The sequence below is a fragment of the Tiliqua scincoides genome, chromosome 7, assembly GCF_035046505.1.
Source record: "Tiliqua scincoides isolate rTilSci1 chromosome 7, rTilSci1.hap2, whole genome shotgun sequence".
Taxonomy (NCBI): Eukaryota; Metazoa; Chordata; class Lepidosauria; order Squamata; family Scincidae; genus Tiliqua; species Tiliqua scincoides.
In genome coordinates, this window is record NC_089827.1 from 64,412,172 (window position 1) to 64,436,012 (window position 23,841).

Genomic DNA, 23,841 nt, shown 5'->3' on the forward strand with positions numbered 1-23,841 from the left:
TACTGACACATGTACACTTTAGACATTGCTTCTTCGATTTACCCAAGAGCTTCTAGGTAGATCAATGGTTCCCAATCTTTAAGCTGTAGACCACATGCAACCAGGGCCTCCAAGCAGAATGTTATCAGGGGGTACAATGTTTCTTTTGAGCCCATTCCCAAAGGGGGAAGGTTGCAACAGCAGCTCCCACTGTGGAGCCTACGTGTACCTGTCCAGTGTCAGCGGCTAGATACAGTAATAAAGAAAACCAAACACTCTTGAGTCTAAACTTTTTAAATATAAAAAAAAAATCATTGCAGAAAATTAGATCAACATATTTAGGCTCACACTAGAATGGAAAGTGTTCTATGTGTAACAAAATATACTTCTGCAGCAACTGTAGTTCCACAGCTGTGTTCTTGATACACTTCAAGGTAAGTGAATCCACAAGCCAAAGAGCTTCAGTAGCAGCAGGCCAGTTTCCTCCCAGATGTGAGTGTTCAGGACTGTCATTTATGTATTCCTTGGCCCAGATGTATGGCTTGCAACAGTCATAGCCACCATGTACCCAGCATCTCACATGGGGAACAGTCTGGGTGAGATTGGAAAATATAAGATCCCAGGAAGTTTCTGGGGGCCAGCCTTTGGCTCCTGGGCCTTGGTACAAAGTACCACCTACTTTGGTACTCTTGAGGGCCCTACATTCAACCATCACCCCTTCACACAAACCACAATTAAATTTGAAATAGAGATTTATTAAGATTTGTGGGTTGCCACTGGCTATGGGCTGTTCATTTTCCAACCTCTATGGTGGTTTATGGAGCATGTTGGAAGTGATCAAAGGCAGTCTCCTCCCCCCCCCCCCAGACTTCATACCACTTCTCAGGATCTCACAGTACACCTGTGGTCTCCCAGACCACAGGTTGGGAACCAGTGATGTAGATCAACAGCAAATCATAAGCTGCTAGAAAGGCCACAGAAAGGGCATGATAGTGCCACTGTTTATCATCCTGTTACTACCACTGAAGTAACCAACTGACTCCTATGTTCATGCTGGTGCAACTGTTGAAGACGGAACTTCCATTTAGCTTATCATGCTACCTGTAGTAATTTCAGCACATGTGAAATATCATGCCATTACTGAATCAATGCCACAACACATTGTGACATTGAAAGGTGACAAGTATCTTCATGTACCCCAAATGTACAAACCTCTATTTCAGTTTTCTCACAGAAGAGAGATGTGGGAGCTGTTACATACAAAGGCTAGGAGTGGATATAGGATTAATGCCAGCTCTTGCCAGGGCTCAAAACAGGAATTCTGGCATTGCCTGCAGACTACTTAATTGCTCCATCTTTTCACATAATCCTTGGAATTTTTAACAATTAAACATGTTGCCATACTGCAGTTCTCACAATCCTTTTAAAGGCCCCTTTTGAAAACTAAAGCCATAATGTTCAGTAGCAAAGATTAAGGTTGGTAACTATCCAGCAACTGGCTGCTAGTCACCAGCAGCAGATGAATTTCATTGATGAGAACCATGGAGTTTCAGTGGTTAGCATCAAACTATTGAGGCCCAGGTTCAAATCACTTAACCATGATTGATCACTGGGTCAATCACTGAATTATATGGGCAAGAGGGGTCTGGCTGTTGCTGTCACCTTGCCTGAAGAAGCTAACCAGGATCAGCCTTGAATGGGTGACCAGAAGCTGCTGAAGTTTCTGATCTACATAGAAGCATGAGGGACCAACTGCCTTGCTGCATGATTCCTGTGTTCAGCATGGATCTCAGAAGAATGTGGAAGAGTTAGCTAGCAAGAGAGGGATAACATCTTGAGAACTAGCCCAGGTGTGATTTACAACTGCCTGTGAAAACCTGGAAAGTGCAAGAGTGTAGTCAGGACAATGACTGTACTTTGAAAGGAAAATAGCTGGAAAAATTGAGGGTTCTATGAATTTTTCTCAGAATTGTAAAAACCCCATTTGAAAAAAGAGGGTTTATGATTAGCCTGCCTATAAACTGTCTTGTCTGAGTAACATGGTATATAAATAATAAATAAATGCTATCCTGAGCTCTCTGAAGGAAAGGTGGGATAGAAATGTAGTTTGTGAGCCCCATGGGGGAAATCTCATTAACAGGTAGTATTACAGTACACTATATAGAGAAAAAATTGGCAATGTGATAAGAATTGTATCCACAGATGAGAGTGAACTAAAGGAATCTTATTTAACTCAAGACTGAGTAAGCATCAATATAAGAGAGAGAACAGTCTGTGAGGGATAACTACAATGTCCTGAGAGAAACTCAGACAAGGATCACATGTACCATGAAAATAGAAAAGGAATTCAAAACAGAATCACAATCAGCTTTCAGTAGCTCAGTACTGAGCACTCAATGTGCCTACACGACACAGATCTCGACAGAACATAATACTCAAAGCAAGAAAAGACTCTCTGAAAATACTTGGGTTTCTGCTAAGCAAAGAAGGGGGGTGAGGAAGGACAGAAAGGACACAATTAACAAGAAAAGAACTCAGCTAAATGGTAGACGAGGGAGAATATGGGAAAAACCTAGATGCCTTTAGCATCTGCTTCAGGAAATAAAGGAAAGAAAGGAAATATAGAAAGGAAAGAAGAACAATATAGGGGCACAGAACTAAGGCAAGTCAGTTCTAAGCTTCGATAAGATTTGCAGAAATTTCATATGACTACTTTTACTTACACTTTTAGCAACATTTGACTACAGCGTGTTTTAAAGATGTTCCAGTATATTGGTCTGAACTTCAATTGAGTTCAGGTGCTTTTCTGGCAGAACTTGTCACAAGATGGTGATTCGGTTTCAAGTTATGGGAAAGACTCTGCAAATTCCATGCCAAGGAAAGTTTTCAAGTCACAATTTGACAAACCATATCCATATATTTAATTTATATAATGCCCTGAGAATCTTCTCTCCATGTCTTAACACCTGGGTGCAAATATTCTGACATTTTCAAAAGAATTTACAGAGCAAGTATTGACAGAGTTGGTCTCTTGGCAGTCAAATGCTTCCATAAAAATGATATAGCATTCTTCCTATTACAGTTGTTAAAAGCTGAATAGACACTTGTACTGGGACAGGCAAAAGATTGGATAACACTTCTCATAACTAGGGTGGATGCTACCTAAAAAAGAATCCCTTATCTAGCTTGTAGAATTAAAGAAACTGGTATAATCAAAAGTTGTTGCATTAATGCAATGGTATATATAGCAAGTGCTAGAAGTTAAAGAAAACTAAGGTATACTGTTTTACAAACAAAAGACAGTCTTTTGATGGGACTACAAGCCCCCATCAAATTGCACTGCATTTATAAGTAGCATTACAAAGTAGAGAAAACCTGAGAGCCAATTCAAATTATTCAGATACATAAATAGTCAAGCTCTGCACTTCACTTCATTCCATAACTCCAACAAAGCATAACTTACAGTTTACAATACTGATCAGTGCCTCTTTGTTACTTGGCAAGTACTAAAATTTACTTTATGAACAGTCAACCAGTGCCATATAACAAAATTTAACTTTTCTACTTGGAGATTTGCACTTGCTTGAACAGAAGTAATCCACTGCCTAGCATAATTGTTTCAATGCAATAATTTAATCCTGCAAAGTCCAGGGTTTGGGACCTTCTTGAATTCTTCAGTCAGGGCTTGGACTTCAGCTTTTGATAAGGGGTTGAGCACTGCCACCCTCAAACATCAGGTTTCTGCAATCAGAGGTAGGGCTCTGTCATCACATCCCCACATTAGCAAGTTCTGGTTTTGCAGGATTAATGTGTCTAAGAGCACACCACGTAGAGAAAACCCTCCAAGTGTAATTATACAGACCTGCCACACTGACTTTGACTGGAATCACTGAGAAGGAGAATTCACAGGTAAGCTTAAACCTTCCCATTTCATTTTTAACTTCACCCGCCCAACCATTAGCTGGTACAAGAGAACAGCACCTAATTAAGCTTTTTTTTAAAAAAGATTTCCAGTGAAAGAACTCTCATAAGTGTTAACACAAGCAAATATAATGTAGTTTCTGGACACTGAAGAACATTCACACAAACGTTTTGATACTCACAATATTGTAGAACAGAATTGCTAATGTAAGTAACCTCTCATAATCAGGTTAAACTGGTTAAGTTTTATGATAGCGGTTAGTAGATTTATCAAGGAATGGCAGAAAGATAAATGTGTTAAGACTACTACTCAAAGAACTTATCAATTTAGTTATACAGTGTAGGCTAATGTGCTGCAGGCAAAATCAGGTACATTTCAGAAAAGGCAGTGAGTGTCATAACTCAAAGACAAACCTCAAACTCACAGGAGTGGATCGCTCCTTTACTGCCATGACCAGGCCAACACAGGGAGTGAGATTTATGTACTTTGAGACAGGACATGCCCTATGAAGCTCAAATGAAAATAGAGATGAATTCTTAATATTCTCAGAAGCAAGTGTCACCATGTTCAATGGGACTAAGCCCCCAACTCATAAGAGTTACTAATTTGTATATTAGAAAAGCTGACCTATCGTAATCTGGGCTTCATAGGACACCCTTAGTATACAGTTTTACACTTTTACTATGCAGTGCACAATTTTGCTAAGCTGCTCTACTACTTGCAGTGTTCCATTAGTAAATAGATACTAAAAATGCACATTCCTAAAACATTTAATAGGGTTTTTTTCCAGTATACTCCTGCCAAGGACTGTAACAGATTTCTAAAAAGCATATTTGGTTTTAGATCTGAAAATCTGTCTTTATTTTCTTTTTTATACAAAATGGATTCCAGGAAGTTTAAAAGGCAATACCAGAGAGAACTTAGGTGCAGAAGTCAGGTGTAGTCATTCAAAGCATTCAAGTAGGAATATGGTAATATAAATATTTGAAAAGCCTTCTCAGAAATATTCCAAACAAAATGTATAACTCATTCCAAACTAAAAATTGCGATTTATAGCATATTTCCCCAAAAAGAAAAAAATAGAAGTAACTTCTGAAATATTCTAGAGGCCCCAAAAGCCGTTTTCCTTGGTTAGTTACATTAGAGAACTTGCCTTTGATTTAAATTCCTTTCTTTCCAAACACGGAAAGTCATCACATAGGGTCCACTGTTAAAAGACTGCAAATTTATTGTGGCATAATGTGTTCCAACAGAGCCTGAAGTACATAGGTGAGGTAATGGCCTTGACATTTTAATAGTCATCTCCTCTGCTGACAACTTCTTTACATGTTGGGCGCAACAATATGGTATGCTCAAACTGTGCAGTGTATGAGCCTTTAATATCGCATAGTGGAGGGTATGGATCCACTATGCCCAAATCACACAGGTTCTTCAAAGCCATTAGGTATTTACTTTCTCCCAGACGATCTAGCCATCTGCGGCAGAAGGCAAGAGTGCCAAAGTTTTCATTAATAACGTTCAGCAAGTGTTTTGCTCTTGGAAGCCTAGAAGAAAGAGCGCACTGAATTAGCAGAAACCAAAGCAATGCCTGAGAAGTATTTGCTTGTAAAAGCTATCAGGCATCAATAATTCATTGCTTGAGACCAAGATTCAGGGCATATTTTTGTTTCAGGAAGAAAAAGACATTCTTCTTTCCATTACATTACTGTTTCGACTGGAAATATTGCCAGAGCTTCAGAACTCAGGCAGAACTTGCTTCTATACAGTTAAACTCAGAGCCCAATCCAATTTTCCAGCGCCAATGCAGCCCTGAGGCAAGGGAATTTTTGTGAGGAAGTATCTGTGACTGCCCACCACTACCACAGGATGTACTCGTACCACCACTGTTAGCACAGCTACATCAGTGGTGGAAAACTGATAAGATTGGGCCCTCAATTTTAAAAACCGTTATGATAAACCTTTTTGTGAATATGTTCAGTATTCTTTAACAGATGACTGCAATACTAGCAAGTAGAGGAAAATTTTCAAGGAAAGTACACTTGTGTTTCATAAGGTACCCATTAGAAATCTCCATAGCACTGTCAGTACTTTGCTGTAATGCTTCCTAAGCTTTGCTCTCATACTTTAAACTATCAGGATATAAAAGAATGTGATTCACAAGGCTATTTAAGATGACATACAGTGAAGCCTCAATTTGAACAGACTAAATGGGAGGAAGGGGTCTCCATTAACACCAAAGGTCAGTTACTGTAACTGGTCTCCACTTTAGGATGGGCTCAAATCACTTTACGATAAAGCTCTGAGACAAAACAAAGCTCACTAGATTATTCTCTGTACAATGGGCTTACTGATTGCCTCCAACAGAACCTTGTGGGTGACGGATAAGCCAATCAGGGACCACAAGCATTTGGTAGCATCTCAGTCAATAACAGTGTGTTTAAAATTGTGGTAAAGTGTGTTTGAAGGAAGGAGCAGATTCAAATGCAAATGCAAGGCTTTGAAGGAGCCTTTTAGTTCTTGTTAACATTGTGTCAGTGTGTGTGTGCGCTGAGGAAAAGATTAAGGGGTAGGGAAAAGGAAACCTTTTAAGCAGCTCCTACCAGCCTAGCTCTGTGTTTGAAGGAAGGAGAGACAGAAGATAAAGTCTTGGAAGTAGCATCTCAGCCTGGATAGGAGCATTTAAAAAACAGAACAATGGTCCTAAGGAGCACAGCAGGCTCCGTAGTGTCTCAGGCCAGTACCAGCAGCATCATCATGTATAGAGGGAAAGATATAGCTGAAGTAAAAGCCTGCAAGTGCTCAGCAGATAGCATTTTTAACAGAATGGCCCATAACAAACATAGCAGGTGCCTTTTAAATAATTTTTTTAGAGGGAAATGGCTTAGTTCAGCGGCAAAAGTTGCAGTCCTGGAACAAATTACCCAAAAATAATGCTTATTGGATTCACATTACAATATTTTCACAATACAATGGGGTCTCTGGAATAGATTACTGTCGTAATGTGAAGGTTCATTGTAAATCCAAATGAGTTAAAGTCAATGGAGAAGTACATGTGCAAAACATGACTAGTTTTTTAATGAAGTAGAAAACCTGTTTCTGAAATCTGTTAAATCAAGGGTTCACTTTATTTGCATTTGACACTTCAGTACAATCCTAAACATGTTTACTCAAAAGTAAGTCTCACTGTGCTCAATGGGGCTCACTACCTACTTAGTAAGTGTGTTTAGGATTGCAGCCTTAGCCTACTTGGAAATCGCTGGGGTTAAAGCACAGTAATTTAAAGCTATTTCTCGTGATTTTTTTAAGCATTAAAAGGTTTATGGATTGTCTCACAAATGTACTAAGATTCATTTCACATAAATACTATATCTAATTAGCATTCTTTTGAATTAGCCAAGATATATCTGCTAAGTTTTGAATTAGCCAAGATATATTTTTCCACAATACTGACAGACCCAAAGTGATATTTTTATTATAAAAAATAAAAGCAGGACTAACCTTATTGGCACATGCCCAACATCAAAGTTCTTCATATAATGAGAACATTCCATATCATCATGAACCACACCTTTTCCTGTGCTACCAAAGGTTTCTATTGCATACACTTCTCCTTCCTAAAATGAAACAGATACACAGATATTCAACAAGCATACTAGAGTGTACTTAAAACAGAGTAAGTCTCAGAAGTATATCCACTTGCATCTGACAATGTCAGCACTGGCCCACGTAATAAATATATTGTGACATAAGTTTAAGTCTTCAAGGTGCCACAAGACCATTTTGCTACAACAGACTTCCCTTCTTGAATTTCTCACAGCTATAATCTTACAAAGCACAGGAACAGAAAGCAAGCACACAAAATATAAAATAAACCCATTCACTTCCACTAAATCAGCGATTTTCAGTGTGCCAGAGGAGTCTGTAGCACAATGCTTGAAAATAGCTGATTTTTGCTCTGGCAGAGAAAGAGGGACAGACAATTCATTACTACAGACAGCTGCTACAGAAACAGTCACAGAACCCAGCAGAGTCTCCCATAAGTGACATTACAAGAGGTGAAGACCACAGAGGTCAGGGTGCTGTGGGAAGAGAAACACTAAAAATTGTTGCTCTAAATCAGTGGTTCCCAAACTTTGGTTGGGACACTACCTCCTTAAGGAGGGCAGCGACTCAATTGGGGGCACATAGGTGCCGTAGTACAGCACTTCTGAGTTTTGCTGCTGCCACTACCACCAAATACACGCAAATAAAAAACCCCTTTTACACCCATGTACTTTTGGTGGCATCGAAAACCAGAAGTGCCATGCTAATGGCGCCTACAGGTCCCCAGTTGGGTCACTACCCTCCTTAAGGAGGTAATCATCCCAACCAAAAACATGCATGCTTGTCCTGGGGGTCATGACCCCCAGGTTTGGGAACACTGCTCTAAATCAAAGATCCTCAAACTCTGTCACCCTGATTGTATCAGTTCCTTGCTTACATGGAACTGACATCCAATAAAGTTTAACAGAGCAGTTTGATCCAATGTACTCTTAGATATAAACAGTATTTTGTTTAAGTGGCAGCCAAAAATTTGTGGCTATCATGTACTTACTAAAGAGGGACATATTTTGCCAAGGAACAAAAAATATGCAAAAGGCATGAAAAGCTTGATATTCCAACAGTAGATACCTGAAATTAAGTTCTCCCACCCCAGCCCCCACTTTAGATATGAGTCCTATACATACAAATAAAGTCTGATTTCAATGGAATTTACAGTCAAAATTATTTAGATATTTATTTATGGCATTTATAACCCATCTTTCTGCCCAAAGGAACTCAATATGGCTTACAAAAGGGCAGGTACCAAAAAGTAAAATCATAGTTAAAACAATTGTACTTTGCCCTAAAAAGAAATAAAACTTTTAAAGTTTGTTTTAATGTTTTAAACAACCATAAAACAATTTACCACTGAAGAGCAATAATAGTATCTAAAAGCCTGTAAAAGCTGGATGTTAAGAAGGCCAAGCTTGTCAGAAGGCTTGTCTGACTAAGAAGGTATGAATTGTCCATTTTTTTTTAAAGAGGGGAAGTAAGCACTTGATCCAATTTGAAGTATTTTATTCTTAAAATAGTTCTAGCATTTTATGGTTTTATCCATACAACATATTGTTCTAATGTAAGTTGCCTTGTGGGACTGGTTCCAACAAAAACATGGTATATCAAGAAAATAAAAAAGTATTCAGGAAACTGGAAAAAAATGAATTGCAATCCTTTACAAGCACTCATGAAGTTCAAGGCTGCAGAATATACTCCACTGAATTTGGTGGGACTCCTAAGCATCAGGATATAAGGCTCATCTACTTACTTCCATTCTTGTTGCTTCTCCTCCTTTCACAATGGGGACTGTTTTTCCTGCATGTATCCTGTATGGCCCAATAGAGTGCCCATTCAGATTGCGGATTGATTTCACTGTTATATAAAATACAAGGCACGATAAAATAATGCAACTACTAGACAACTCGCACTTTTGTTTTAATAATAGTTTTTTTAATGGTTTCAACTTCTAGAAGACAATATATCACTCCTAAATACTTTGAAGTATACAAAAAGTATACCAAAAAGGTGTGTCTCAAATCATCATTCTTGTAGGCATAATTGTAAATCAATAGTCAAGTCATAGAGATGGAACATACTCACACACTTTAGTTGGAATTATGATTAGTTCAAATGTCCTTGGGACAAAAATCCGTATCTAAAAATGTTACTTGAGTCTTCAAGTTATGGATAAAAAAACACTGTAGGATCAAGTCCCCACTTTCAACTGTGGAAAGTATCTTCAGAGGGTTACAAAGAACTTTGTATCCTTCTTTGTAACACACTGAAGATGTTTCCACAGCTATTACAAATGTCTACAGATGTCACTTGCCACAGCTGAAAGAGAAATGCTGGGTGCTACAATGAAAGAGAAATGTAGATGCTACAATGTGTTTTTATCTGTGGCTTGAAGACTTGGAACATTTTAAATTATGTTTTAGACTCATCCAGCCACAAAAGCCTTCGTGTGTTTGTAAAAATATGTATGAGAGGTGGGAACACTTACCTTGATACGTTTTGCCATCAATTTCGACTTCATAAGATTCCATAACTTCTTGGATAGCCTCACCAACATCACAAAGACGAACATCTATTCCAGCACGCTGTTATCACACACAAGACACATTGTGAAAAGTGATTATCTTCCATTCAGACTGTGTAAACAATAATGAAAGCCAACAGTTTTCTTGAAGAGTATACCTTTATTCCAGTATTAGTTGCATCTTTTACAGCTTGTAACAGCCTGTCATATTTTGGATTGAATGTGACAGTAAAAGCACAGTCAATGATACGACCTGAAATCAGATACAAATTCGATAAAATAATTCACCTTCAATTAAATAATCAGGCTGCGTAATGAACGAGAGAAAACTCACCACTAATGTGTGTTCCAAAATCTATCTTGCAAATATCGTCATACTGCAATACAGTTGGATCTCCAGCATTGGGAGTGTAGTGGGCCGCACAGTTATTCAGAGAACAACCCGTGGGAAATGCAAGCCCAGCATTTAAGCCATTCTCTTTTATCAACTTCCGTGAACAGTCTTCTAGTTTTTCACTAGAAAAGCAAAGTTTTCTGTTACATGAGAGGATTTGTTTCACAAAGATTTATTTAGGTGCCCATAAGCTACATCTTGCAAGCTTCAAAACAACGCAACTGTTTCTTTTGCTAAGCATGGTGCAGACAACATTCTTACAGTTTTTCTGCCAACAAAGTACCATATCTCCGGCTATACCACAAATATTTAAACACTTAGGTCCTGCCTCACTCCTGAAGGACACAACATGGCTCATCTATCATGCTGTTAATTGCTCCCAGCCTCATGGATGATACAGACACTTATGCAAAAGAACAATATATGCAGAATCTTTTGGGCTTGCTGTTGTTGTTTTTAACACACAGCTCTAATTAAGCATTACATTCTATGTAATGAGTGAGATAATTACTGAGATCGGTATCACCTGGCATGAGCTCTAGAGAAGGACCAGGCTGACATACTGAAACAGCACATCTACTCTCCTAAACAAGGAAGCACATTTAAGTAACCCATCAAAGATTTCAACTCTTGAAGGGTACCTTACTAAAAATATTTTATGTAAGTTTTTTTTTCCGTGAAAGTCTTATTCTCACCAGATATCTATCATTGTCATTCCAGGCTTGATCCAGCTCATTACGTATTTCCTCACTTGTCTGTGTGCTTCAGCAGCTTCTCTGAAGTCATTCCAGATCTCCTCACTTGCTTGATCTAGTGCTTTCTTTTCTTCGCTTGTGATTCTCCAAGCAGCAGTTCGCCTTTAATGTTACAATACAAGGGACGTTATGCAGGTCACAGGTCATCATTAAATTACACACTAACTCTGACAACTGGGAAAAGCTTGTAGTCGGCTGCAATCATATGCACACTTTCCTGGGAATGAGCCCCACTGAACATAATGGGAATTCTGATTAGACATGCCAAGGATTGTGCTGTTTGTTGTCTAACAGCACAATCCTATGCATGTCTACTCAGAAATAAGCCCCACTGTGTTCAATTGGGTTTACTCCAAGTAAAGAGTGCACAGGATTGCAGCCTAAGCCTTCAAGTACCAGAGGTAGAAAAAATGTTTTAATGCACAACTTAGACTGTAGGTGGCTTACTAGAAAAATCCTTGCAATCACTCAAGCTATTGTGTCAGTTCAGTAAAGCCAAGATCCAAAGGGGCACAGAGTCAATGCATGGTTACCCATTTACTTTCAAGTGCCACCACTCAAAACAATGCTTTAAACCAGATTCAGTCAGGCACTGCCTGATTGAAGGGGGGCAGGAACACAAAGAGGAGGAGGTGGGCAGGCTGCCCCAGCCACTGTCAGGAAGAAAGGACCTGTAAACCTATCTGCTTGTTTTTGGGACTTCACTGTAGAGACCACTGGGAATCAGAAAGCTTGTAAAGCAGACCAAAGTGAAAGCACTAAGGACTCTTTCAGGCACTAAGTGGAAGTGTTAACATTGAACAATACTTTGTATTTATACAGAGCTTTTGAGCATTCAAAGTACATCACAAAAATTATCTTGTAATACTTTCAAGTTTTATTATTCCTATATTGCCAAAAGGGGCAATTCAAACCACACGCATCACGATTCACTGCTCAGTTCGTTAACTACTATACTACATCAGCTCTTAAATCCCTTACGCACACACCATTATTTATCCACAGGACCCATCTGTCAAATACCTACATGATCACAGTCACGTCCAAATTATATACATACAAAAAAGCCAGGCTACGCATTTGAAAGCAAAGTATGGACAAGCACAGCCTTAATAAGGACTGGCCCTACACTGAAGTTTGTGTTGCTGGCAAGACCATAGTTACATGTGTGCTCCACTCATAACTCAAACCTGAACTTTACCATGTATTCTTTGCTCAAGAAAATTCCCAAGTACATGGTGCGTGCAAATTTAAAGTTGTTTTATTATGCAAAGCTGCATACCAACAGAAGCAAAAAACTCAAACCACACAGAGTTCTAAAGAAGGGAGTTCTCTAAAGCCCTATTCAGGCATCACAAACTGTATGGACAACAAACTGCATGAGGAGTTTAGTGGAATTGCACATGGTAACAATGCCCGTCCAACCCCCTGCCCATTTTTAGTACTAGTCTGTAGAGCAGTGGTTCTCAAACTGTGGGTCAGAACCCACTTGGTGGGTCACGAGATGCTGGCGGAAGCCATCTTGGAAGATGGCAAAAGACCTAGGCAGCGCCATTTTGGAAGTGGGCAAAGCCTGGGCATCGCTGTTTTAAGCTTCCCGGCATTGAGACGTAACTAAGAGCGGCTTGCACGTGTGCAAAGAAAGCAGTGTGCCGCTTTTCCCCAGAAAGCATGCTGCTGCCTTCCAGCTGGACCTCCCTCTGCACTTGCAGATTTCCCTCAGGGGGGGCCAAACGCAGAGTGCAGGCTTGGACTGCAGGCAAAGAAGGACTGGGAGAGACATGGATGAGCCAGCCAGGTTTCTTCACACCAAACTTGGCTGTCTTGATGGGATGGGCTGCCTCGGGGTTGCAAGACAGAGCAGCTCCCCGCCCCCCCCCGCCCCCCGCAGCTGGACTGGGCTGGAGAGTGTAGGCGGAGACCTGAACACAGGGCTTGGGTGAGTAGAGACAGATGCGCGTGATCTCCCCTCTTATGAGCCTGCCTTGAAAGCAGCATCGCCGCCACCGCCCCACTGCGGTTCTCGTCCTCTGCATCACAACCTCTCTCCCTCTCTGAAATCACCTGGAAGCCACGATCCTTTCCTGCCCTGGCTAGCACATTCTCTCTTTATATCTTTACAGGGGTGAGGGGGGATCCCTAGTTGCCTAGCTGCCAAGAGAGCAGCTGGGGGGGGAGGGAGGGCAAACCTGGCATGTGAGGGTGAGCACCCAGGGAGAGTGCTGCTCCCCCAGCCGCTTCTCTGATGTGCACCCTTCCCCTCTTCTCACTTCTCTCTTAGGCTGCAATTCTGTCTACTCTTACCTGGGAATAAGCCCCATTGCCAATAATGGGAATCAATTCTGAGTAGACGTGCTTATGCTTGGGGGAGATGAGGGGAAGCAACCCTGCTTACCTTCCTTCTGAGGGGGATACTACTGTTTTTATTTCCTTTATTTACAAAAGCTCAAGCTACTTCTTGCATTGAGGTGCATGAGTAGAGTGTGCTTGTTTCTGGCTAGTGCTGAGCACAGTATCAATAGCCGCATCAATGTTTGTTAGTTTCAAGTGCAATACAAGAAATAGCTTGAGATTTTGTAAATAAAGACAGAAATAAAAACAGTAGTAAATAAATACAAGTATTTTGTTCCAGATGTAGTTTTATTTTTTGCTTGATAGCAATGGTAGTGGGGCAGGGAGAATTGGAAGAAGCTTCTGAGCTGGAATACTGTCTCTTGTCATTTACAGTTTGAGTTCTAGGCAAGAACTTCCTGCTTGATGACATCACTTCCGGCTCTGACATCACAGTGATGTCACTTTGATGATGTCACTTCTGGCATTTCAGTTGCTGACATCACTTCCGGTGGGCCCCAGACAGTCATTCTCAGAAGTGGGTCCCGGGCTAAAAAGGGTCAGAACCACTGCTGTAGAGTATCTCCCTGAGACTGAGAAACCCAGAATGTTAAAGGAGACAAAGAATGTGGGGAAAGTGGCACTAGCTAGCACACCATCATCAGAGAAGATGGGTAAAGGGTGCAATCCTGCTGCACACCTGTCACATGTTTGGCCTGCCCAGAAAACATAACACCTGCGTAGGGCTTAAGATCCACACACATACCATGAGAACAATACATCAGTGTGATAAAATTGTAGGATGCATGTTGTAATAACATGATTCTTTAAAACAAAAGGGATGATCTTTGAAGTATTTCTGAACTTTTTCAAATGCAATATAAGCAGTTAATTGATTCTACACAAATTAATCTTATCAATACACATTGCAGTTTATTGATCTGTGTATTTTAAAACTCCCAACAGGATACATACCCATCTTGTGTTGTTGGATACTCGCATTCTTCACCTTTTGGAAATACCCCACCGGGAAACAAATCACATATTGGAATCGATGGAGGATCTGTCTGGACTTTAGCTGTTGGGTGAAAAGTAGAATTAGAACCTCTCATAATCCATGTTCTAGCTGTGACATTTTCAGTACATAAGCTTGTATTTTAAAAAAGCACACCACACTAACTTGTCTCCTGCCTGGATTTGAACTCAGAACAGAACACATGCCACAATAACCTCAAATGACCCTCTAGTCAATTCTGAGTACCTTTGGCAACTGTAAAAGAACAGCAATGATCCAGTCTTAGCCAAAAGGCCTGGCTTATGCAGACCAATCACTTTCCTTAAACACTTGAACTACAAGTGTATCTACAATATTATCAACAATAATTTCTACAAAAACTCTGCCCCCCCCCACTCCCCACAAAAGTTACCAGGATGGACCATATCTTCAAGTATCAATCTTGGCTAGTACCTAATTCCACTTTGTGTTTTGGGGAAGGGCCTTTTAAATGTGGTTATTGTGTACACACAAGCTCATGAGAGTTCTTCAGATTTTAGTCCTGCTCCCCCACAAGTCTCTGTAAGTAACATCTATGAGGTATGCAGAGGTGGATGACATTCTATTCAGCTCTTTAACACTGTTAAGTTAAACACAAAGCAGTTGCGGTCAACATATCAACAACTTTGTTTCAAAGGTCTGCGCAAAATAGTTTAAAGGGGGGGTTTATAAGCTGAAGACAAATAAGACAAATAGCAGGAGGAGAAAAATTTCCAGCAATACTCAAATGTTGGAAGGGAAGAACAACTTCGGCAGTGAGCCTCTGTGTTATAGGGATGTAACAAGTACACGAGATGTTCCTATTTTCTGTCCCTGTGAAATATGCAGAGTACTGCCTGTGTAAGTTTAAGAGAACAAGGAAATTCCACCACAACTGTGAGTTACCTTGACCCTGCATAATGAGCAGAGCAAACTCCTAACTACAAGGAGCAAGTGCCTCCTCCCACCTAGAAGTCCATCTGCAACAGAAGGGCAAACAGCACAAAACCATCCAATGGCCAGAAGGCCAACAGTTGCTAAGAAGTCACAACCCTTCCCCTCCAATGCAACTCCATTAAAACTACTACTTGTTTTTTGAAAAAGGAAGACAGAATTATAAAGGGAAAGTTTAATCACATTTGTATATTGCTTTACAAATGCAAAGCACTTTATTTGTATTAACTTGATGCAACTACCCAGTAGGGTAAGTATTACTGAACCCATATTGCAGTTGGGTACCTGAGGCACAAAGGAAAATGCTTGCCTAAGGTCATACCATAGGAGTTTAAGTAAGAGGCGAGATTTCAACCAGGGAAATTCTGATTCTACAGCTCATTCTCTTAGTCGCTATACCACACTAGCTCATAATTGTTTTTTGTTACCTTTTTAAAAAAATGAAGTTGAAAACTTACAGGGAAAGGGTCAAAGCTCAGTAGTGGAGTACAAGTTTTGTATACAGATTTAAGCCCTGGCATTTCCAGTTAAAAAGCTCACAGAAGGTAAGGAAGGGATAGATTTCTATCCAAGAGTAGGTTACTGCCAGATAATAGCAGGTGAGGCAGGCCAATGGCTGTTCCATTTAAGCAGCAGCACATATAAAATTCAGCGATACAGCATGAACAGAAGTCAAGTCCGCACAGTGCAAGTACGACACCTACGTCCTTTCTTCTTTTTCTTTTTCTTCTTCTTCTTCCCTGTTGCACCATCACCTTCGCCTTCACCATCTACAGAAGACAAACGTATAAATTTTTGTAATGCACACACACGATAACTGTGGAATGTAGCTCAACCACTTATGAATAGGTAGGCATCATTCCACTGCTGCAAGGGAAAAAAAAACCGGTCACAACTACAGATGTACTTCATTGCAGTGCCCAGGATGTAGAACTCCTTGCCATGAGAGATCCATTTGTTTCCCTCTTTGCTAGTCTTCCACCATAGGTTAAAGACATTTTGTATCTGGCAAGCCTTTGACCCAACTTGCCCTTTTTTCTCCCCTGAGTATGGCTTGATTTGAATGCAGCTGTCATATTTTTATTATGTCCTGTTTGTCCACAGGATGCAACTTGCCTTGAGCATCTCTGTTCAGAGTGGAAAGGCAGGATAAAAATACTAGACACAGTTTCAAGCTACAATCAAAATCACATAATGGCAGCCTGACAAGCCTCAACTGCATGCTGCCATTATAGCATGCTGTAGCCTGCATGGAACTTTCTTTCAGAAGTGGGATAACTTACCGATGCAGACACAGCAAACTTTTAGCACAAGCCCTGCTGATATCAGGTAACTGGATCACACCACACTGTACTGAGAAGACTGCTGTAATTTGCGATGCAGTCCTGCCCGCTTCCTGCAAAAAAGTCTCTGCAATGCAGTGTGATGCACCTGCAGCACAAAATGCAACAAATAGTGTTGTTGGGCTGACACTGTGCGGACTTGTAGGTGGGTGTTGTCAGCCTGCCCACACAATAAAGCTCCTTCTAACCATGTCTTGTGCATACATACACACAAAGAAAAAAAGAGGACATAGGGCACAATCCTAACCAAGTCTACTCAGAAGTAAGTCCTATTTTGTTCAATGGGTCTTACTCTCAGGAAAATGTGGTTAGGATTGCAGCCTTAGTGAGTGGGTGACCTAGTACCTTCACATGTATATTCTTAAGCAAATTTTGTGTCTTACAGAACACCACCAGATCATACGCACCATTTGAGACAAAGATTATCTATAGCTGCAACCCTAAGTGCCTTTACTCTATACCGATTTCATGGAGGCCATAGCGGCTTTTCACATGATCTTATGACACCAGAAGTCTGTGGAGACTTGAGCATGTGTGCTGGTCACTGCATGTAGCATGTTCATTTTGGGTAGCACACTTAGGAATACATTATGTACTACAGAAAACAAAAGGGATATGCCTGTATATACTGCACATTACTCATACTGCAAATTTGGCCATCCTAGCAAACTATATTTTGTAAAATCTTCCAAAAACTAGATTTCCAGAACAATCACAAGACACATGAATGAACAAATGATATTACGCCAAATCACGGCGTTTACAAACCATAGCTTTATGTCTGCCATAATATCCGATACTAACTTGTTTGTTGGTTTTAAATTACATGTATGCTGCATGTACATAGTGCAGGACATGAAGCCAACTGCTTTCATGTATTATAGGGGATGTACACACAGCACAGTTATGTCTCCATACTTCCTATAAATGCAGCATGTCTCTTGAATACTATCACTTCAGGAGCCATGGTGACCACCTAAGGAACCATGGTATGACTATATATTTAAGTATACATTAAAATGATATATGGCCTCTCCATATCCACAGGGTCCCATATCCACAGTTCTCAAATTCCCCCCACTGCACTCATGACTTGCCCCTTTTCGTTTACAAAAAGAAGAGTGAGAACCTAGACTTTTAGCTGCTAGAAGAATGCTGGAGGAGGCAACAGTGAGAACGGTAACAGGAAGCGGACAGCAGAGGAAACAAACAGCAAGAACACTAAATTCCACTTCCTGTTCTTACTGTCACTTCCTCTAGCTAGCAGCTACAAGTCTCAGTTCTTGCTTTCTGCTTCTGGTTCCAAAAACTTCCTTTTGCAAAGTGTTTGCAAACAAAGAGAGGTGAGTCATGAGTGCAACTGGGGAATTTGAGTAGGGTTCGCTACTATCCATAGTAGCAACAGGAATGTATCTCCTCAGATGTATTGGGACGCCCATATACAAGTATATATCATTTTAACCCACTTCTTCCCAGCCCACAGGTATACACATTTGATCCCTGTTGTGTATATGCAACGTTGGGAAGAAATGACTTAACGTATACTTAAATATATAAATATAAAAACATCTCTATCCTACCTTTCCATTTATAAAAAGTCTTAAAGGCAGCTTACAACACCACACTAAAAACAATAAAACAGTCTAAACTAATAAACACAGCATTAATTATACAAGCATAAACTCAGTAGCACAAGATGAAAGTCAGCAGAACCATATGTACATGTATTAAAACCACTGATGCTAGTCAAGAGCTTGGGAAGTTGTTACTAAGTGTACTTCACACAAGCTGTTCTAGGCATTGTAGGAAGTATCAAAATTTTTCATACTCTGTGCACATGTAAAGTCATTTTATGACTAAAGACACAATCCTAACCAGGTTTACTCAGAAGAAAGTCCTATTTTGTCCACTGGGTTATGACTGCACATTAAGAACCTCTGGGATATTCTCTGGGATATGCTAAATAGTAAAAATTGTCTGGGTAAGTTCACATGCTTCCTCATTCTAAACCTCCACGGCCTAAGGGCAAATACCTGTGTGTGTTCAAGTGGCCAAAAGTAAAAACAAAACATTCTACAGGCATCCTTGTGAGGAACCATGAACCAGAATGTTCTACCATTAGCGGGGCATGAATGTCATCTGCTTCAAGAAATAACTACTAACAGATCAACAACATACTGGAAATCAATTAAAAAACAGGGCAACACAATGGCAAATCATATACTATTCAACACTGATAATTCTTTCTGTTCACATGCATGCTTTTCTTTATAATAGCTACTGCCTATATGTTTAATTATCATTTCTATAACAGAAATAAAATCAGCAAGTGTCCCTCATTTCTACAGTTTCATAGAGAGATGAAGACAACATAAAGAGAGGAGGTTGGTTGGTAATGGTGACAGTGGCCTTCAGAGAGCTCATGCTAGTCAAGGAACCACCAATTACTGAAACATGCAGTTTATTGAAAATTCAGAATTACAGCACTTTGACAGTAATCTCAGTGCATGTTTTCTTTAGTCAGGGTGAAGATATTAATGTTAATTAAGCCTAAAACCTTTTTGCTAAATTGATACATTTTAAAGTATTAATCTTATTTTGCAGACTTTAAACATGTGCTCTATTTTTAATGTTAAGGATATTCCAGGCTTTTCTACTGCATTCTGAAAGAGATACATTTGTTCTTCAAATAGTCAATGCTTCTTAACACCTGTACTCGTTTTAGTGAATTAAAATTGCATCAGATTTCTCTTGCCCTTGAACTGTACTTAATTTATTTACACTACATCAGAACAAAGTTCTGGCATATAGTTTGCTCATCCACTGACCTAACCACTGAAGATCCTGGCAATAGTCAGTTCTATATCTGCTGCTATTCACTTATTACAGACTTTTTGCAGTACTGCTGGGGAATTTGTCAATCAGCAAGCCAAAGCATTTGGGCTGCCATGCCCTTGAGGATTGCTGCAAGCTTCCCATGCCTCTGCCAGAGCTATAGCCACAATTTCTAACTGAGGCTGCAATCTTAGACACACCTATTAAGAATTAAGTCCCACTGAGTTGAACAGAACTTAGTTACAAAAAATACGTTTAATATGGGCTATAAAATGACTGTTCTATTACAAAACAAAGACAGTAAGACTCATCTCTGAAAAGTTCTTGATTCAATCCAAGAAACGCAAGAGCCTTCATTTGCTATTTTATTTAAAACAGAATCATTTGTTTATTGGAAGTACAAAATATATATATTATCAAAAATAATGAAATGGCATGACATGAAGTAACTATTCTATCCAGCCATCATCTAGCCTTCCTCCAATTGCACACAATAGTATCTGTTGATACTTGTTCTGGTTTCTGCCCTGCTCACTCAGAACCACCTTCATTGTAATTGATCGATTAACATTCAATCACACCTGAATTATCTGAAATTAGAATTCGAGTTCTACCAGAACACCTGCTATTTAACAGGGTGGAGGGAAGTCAGCTATGCATCTCTATTCCTAGGACTTTCCTGAGTTTGAAGGAATAACCCATGAAGCTCTTACACTCACTCTGATTAGTTATGGACAACTTTTATGCAAGAAGACCTTGGACTGTATCCCAAGTTGATTTCAGATGAAATGTTTTGTCTATTTTTAGATACATAACCTCTTAGAACAAAGCCTCTAACAGATCATCATCAAAGAGAAACATTCTCAAGATATTCAGTGCCAACTCAAACACCAAGTTCCATACACACAAGCCCATATCTTTGATCCAGACAGCCACTTTACATATGCTTTTGATTGGCATTCAAAAACTTCTCTTCCTTCACAAGCTATTTGAAAGCTCTAGGTAGTTTATCAACCAGAGTTATAAAAGAGGTTTGCTTTGTGTGGCTCTTCCCACACATTTCTCGATCAGGACTATCCACTACCATATTGAAGATATGCCCATAATCTACAGATGCAAATAGATTCCCATTGGTACTGCATTGTACAGGATGGAATCCATTGTTTGGCATTTACAAAATAATCTTGTAAATGGCAGTTTTAGAAGGCTTAAAATGCATTCTTTTTAATTCCTGCATCAGAAGGTTTACACCTTGCTTTGCACCTTGCATAACTAACTTTTCAGAAAGCTTAACAAACTCAATTTTATAGTGTGACTGTTAGTCATATGTTTCAGTTGATAAATGATGCAGAGTTATGATTACTATAAAATTTTCAAAGTGACTGTAGATTGTCTCAGCCCAAATTATCTCACAGAATTGCTGTGAGGATAAATGGGAGAGTTGATATTCACTAATGACCTCCCTGCAAGAAAGACATGGTGCAAATCAAATAAATTAAATATTGCTTTGCTCCTTCCAAGGCTGCAATCCAAATGGCGTGAGTGTGATATATCTTTTTGGAGTTAATAAGACTATTCTGTAAACTGTTTTAGCTGAAGACAAAGCTTTCCAAGCAACCATATAAAGGTGCCTCAGAATAAAACCTCTTTTCCCATTTCAGCAATTCCATAAAGTATGACAGGAATTTTTTATGTTCACATTCGATATATCAGTGAAATATACAAGTGATACTTGCCTTCATCATCATCATCTTTCTCCTTTTCTTCCAATGATTGTTTATCCAACTGCCTTGTTACCTCATCAACTGTTGTCTCCAGGTCTCTCTCAGTTTCCTGTTGCCCTGTTTGCAAAATAAGCAGGTCATTTAAGACATGGCATGTACTAATGCAAAGATCTAATAAAGATGCTTTCACTATTTCAGTGTTTCTCAAACTGTGGGTCGGGACCCACTAGGTGGATCGCGAGCCAATTTCAGGTGGGTCCCCATTCATTTCAATATTTTATTTTTAATATATTAGACTTGATGCTACCATAGCATGTGACTGCATTTGGGGAAAAGTTACAGACCTGTACTTTTAACAGGCTACTATGTATATGCTTTTAACAATGATAGTAAATAGGACTTACTCCTGGGTAAGTGTAGGTAGGATTGCAGCCTAGGATTGTTAAAAATTTCCCTGCTCAATGATATCACTTCCGGTGGGTCCTGACAATATTCTTTTTCTAAAAAGTGGGTCCTGATGCTAAATGTGTGAGAACCACTGAACTATTTAATGTATCTACTTTCTCAGTTGTCCAATTCTATTGTCCAATTCAACGCGAACCAGCACTGTAAATATTTGAGACAACTGAAATAAACTATTGTCAGAAATCCAAATATCTCCCTCTCTGGTACTAGGTACTCCTTGTACTGAAAAGGAAACCATTTGACTACATTATACACCAACTCAAACCCTTCTGCTTCACATTTCTACTTTGCCATGCTGCAGGAAAACAAGGAAACTACAGGTTGAGCATCCCTTATCCAGACTGTTTGGGATGGGAAGGAGTCTAGATTTCAGAATAATTTGAAAAATAATCAGAAATAGTTACCCATTTTTGCCCAGCCCACAAATGTACACATCTGGTCCCTGTTGCATATATGCAACGTTGGGCAGAAATGGCTTTAATCTGAAAATATGAGAAACGCTTCTTTCACTGTGACCCATATGGGTGTCTGCCAGCCTCTTTTTTCAACCATGCACAGACCACAAAGCAGAGAACGGAACTTGCAACCTCTACCTGGAAGTGGGAATGAGCAGAAGACCTTCTAGAGTCTACACTACAACATTTCTGCCTAACACTGCATACACAACAGGAATCAAATGCGTACATCTATGGGCTGACCAAAATCTTACACAAAACATGTATGGATTTCCGATGTCTGGATAATGGGTAATCTACCTGTAATTACCTTGCAACTTTTCTCCCTTTCATACTAAGATCAAAGACCCACTAATGAGAAATCTTGCCCTGGTACAAGGAGCGAGGAGATGAAGGTGAGCCCAATAAGAACAAGCTTCAAGGCCCCCTCGCATACGAATGTTGCCCCTTCCACCTCTCTCTGCCTTCACCAACAAAGTCACCCTAATGGGGAGCAGCCTGCGATACTCATGGCTTCTTTGCTTCTCACGTGCTCACTTCTGAACATGACAGCTGAACATGCCAGCCTGCTCTGCAGCCCCCCTCCCCACACCAGACCCCCATCAGGACTCTTCTCCAGCCCCCCTCCCTACACCAACACCCCACTCCAGACTCCCAGCCAGCCTTCTCTCCAGGCCCCTCCCCACACCAACACCCCAGTCAGCGTCTTCTCCAGCCCCCACCTCCCCACCAGCCCCCTCCTCTCCCCACACCAACCCCCAGCCAGCCCCCCTCCCCACCTCCAGCCCCCAGCCAGCCACGCCTCCCCCAGAGAAGCTGCCCCCGACAGGACGACCCCTAGCCCAGCCCAGCCCGGGCTCGCTCGTACCAGGGGCGGCTCCGCGGCCCTTCCGCTTCTTCTTGCGCTTCTTCCGCGCGCCCTCGTCGGCGCCGGGCCCCGCCGCGCCCTCGCGCTCGTCGGTCTCCGGCGGCAGCAGCTCCCCGTTCAGGTGCTTCTCCTCCGCGGGGCCGCCCGCCTGCTCCGCGCCCGCCATGTCGCTGCAGCGCCGCCGCTCCCACGACCACAGAGCGCGCGCGCAAGACCGGCGGCCGCTCCGCCCAGCTCTCGATGGCGCCGAGCACGCCGGGAAGGCTGGAGGACTCCGCGCCTCAGTCACGTGCGGCGACGCCGCTCATTGGCTGTGGCGCGGCCAGGCGGCCCACGTGGACCGCGGCTCTGGCTTCTGATTGGTCGGGAGTCTTCCCTGCTCTGAAGGAGACCACCACGTGGCTTTAGTGTTTGTGTGTGCCTATGCGTGTATGTGTATATACATACATACACATACACACAGTATACACACACACATACATACAGTATATACATGTGTGTGTCTAACATGACGTTTATTAAACTCATTTTATTTTATTACATTTTATTGTTATTAAATGTAAATTTTTATTTACATATTTTTTTATTAAACTTCATTTTATTTTTATTTTTATTATATTTTTATTTCTGTTATTAAACTTTTTATTTTTATTCTTTTTTATTCA

The 23,841-nt window shown here is 40.6% G+C and overlaps 1 protein-coding gene across 1 annotated transcript; it reads right to left on the bottom strand.

Annotated features, from left to right (window-relative positions):
* Positions 1-2,876: 2,876 nt before the first annotated feature.
* On the bottom strand, positions 2,877-23,401 carry METAP2 (methionyl aminopeptidase 2). The gene is made up of 11 exons (XM_066633379.1): positions 23,177-23,401; positions 21,401-21,505; positions 16,191-16,256; positions 14,475-14,577; positions 11,109-11,270; positions 10,354-10,535; positions 10,178-10,272; positions 9,984-10,080; positions 9,249-9,352; positions 7,400-7,515; positions 2,877-5,445 (listed from the first exon to the last, which is right to left on the bottom strand). The coding sequence occupies exons 1-11, from the start codon at positions 23,340-23,342 to the stop codon at positions 5,193-5,195; spliced, it is 1,449 nt and encodes a 482-aa protein (XP_066489476.1). The 5' UTR covers positions 23,343-23,401; the 3' UTR covers positions 2,877-5,192.
* Positions 23,402-23,841: the final 440 nt, after the last annotated feature.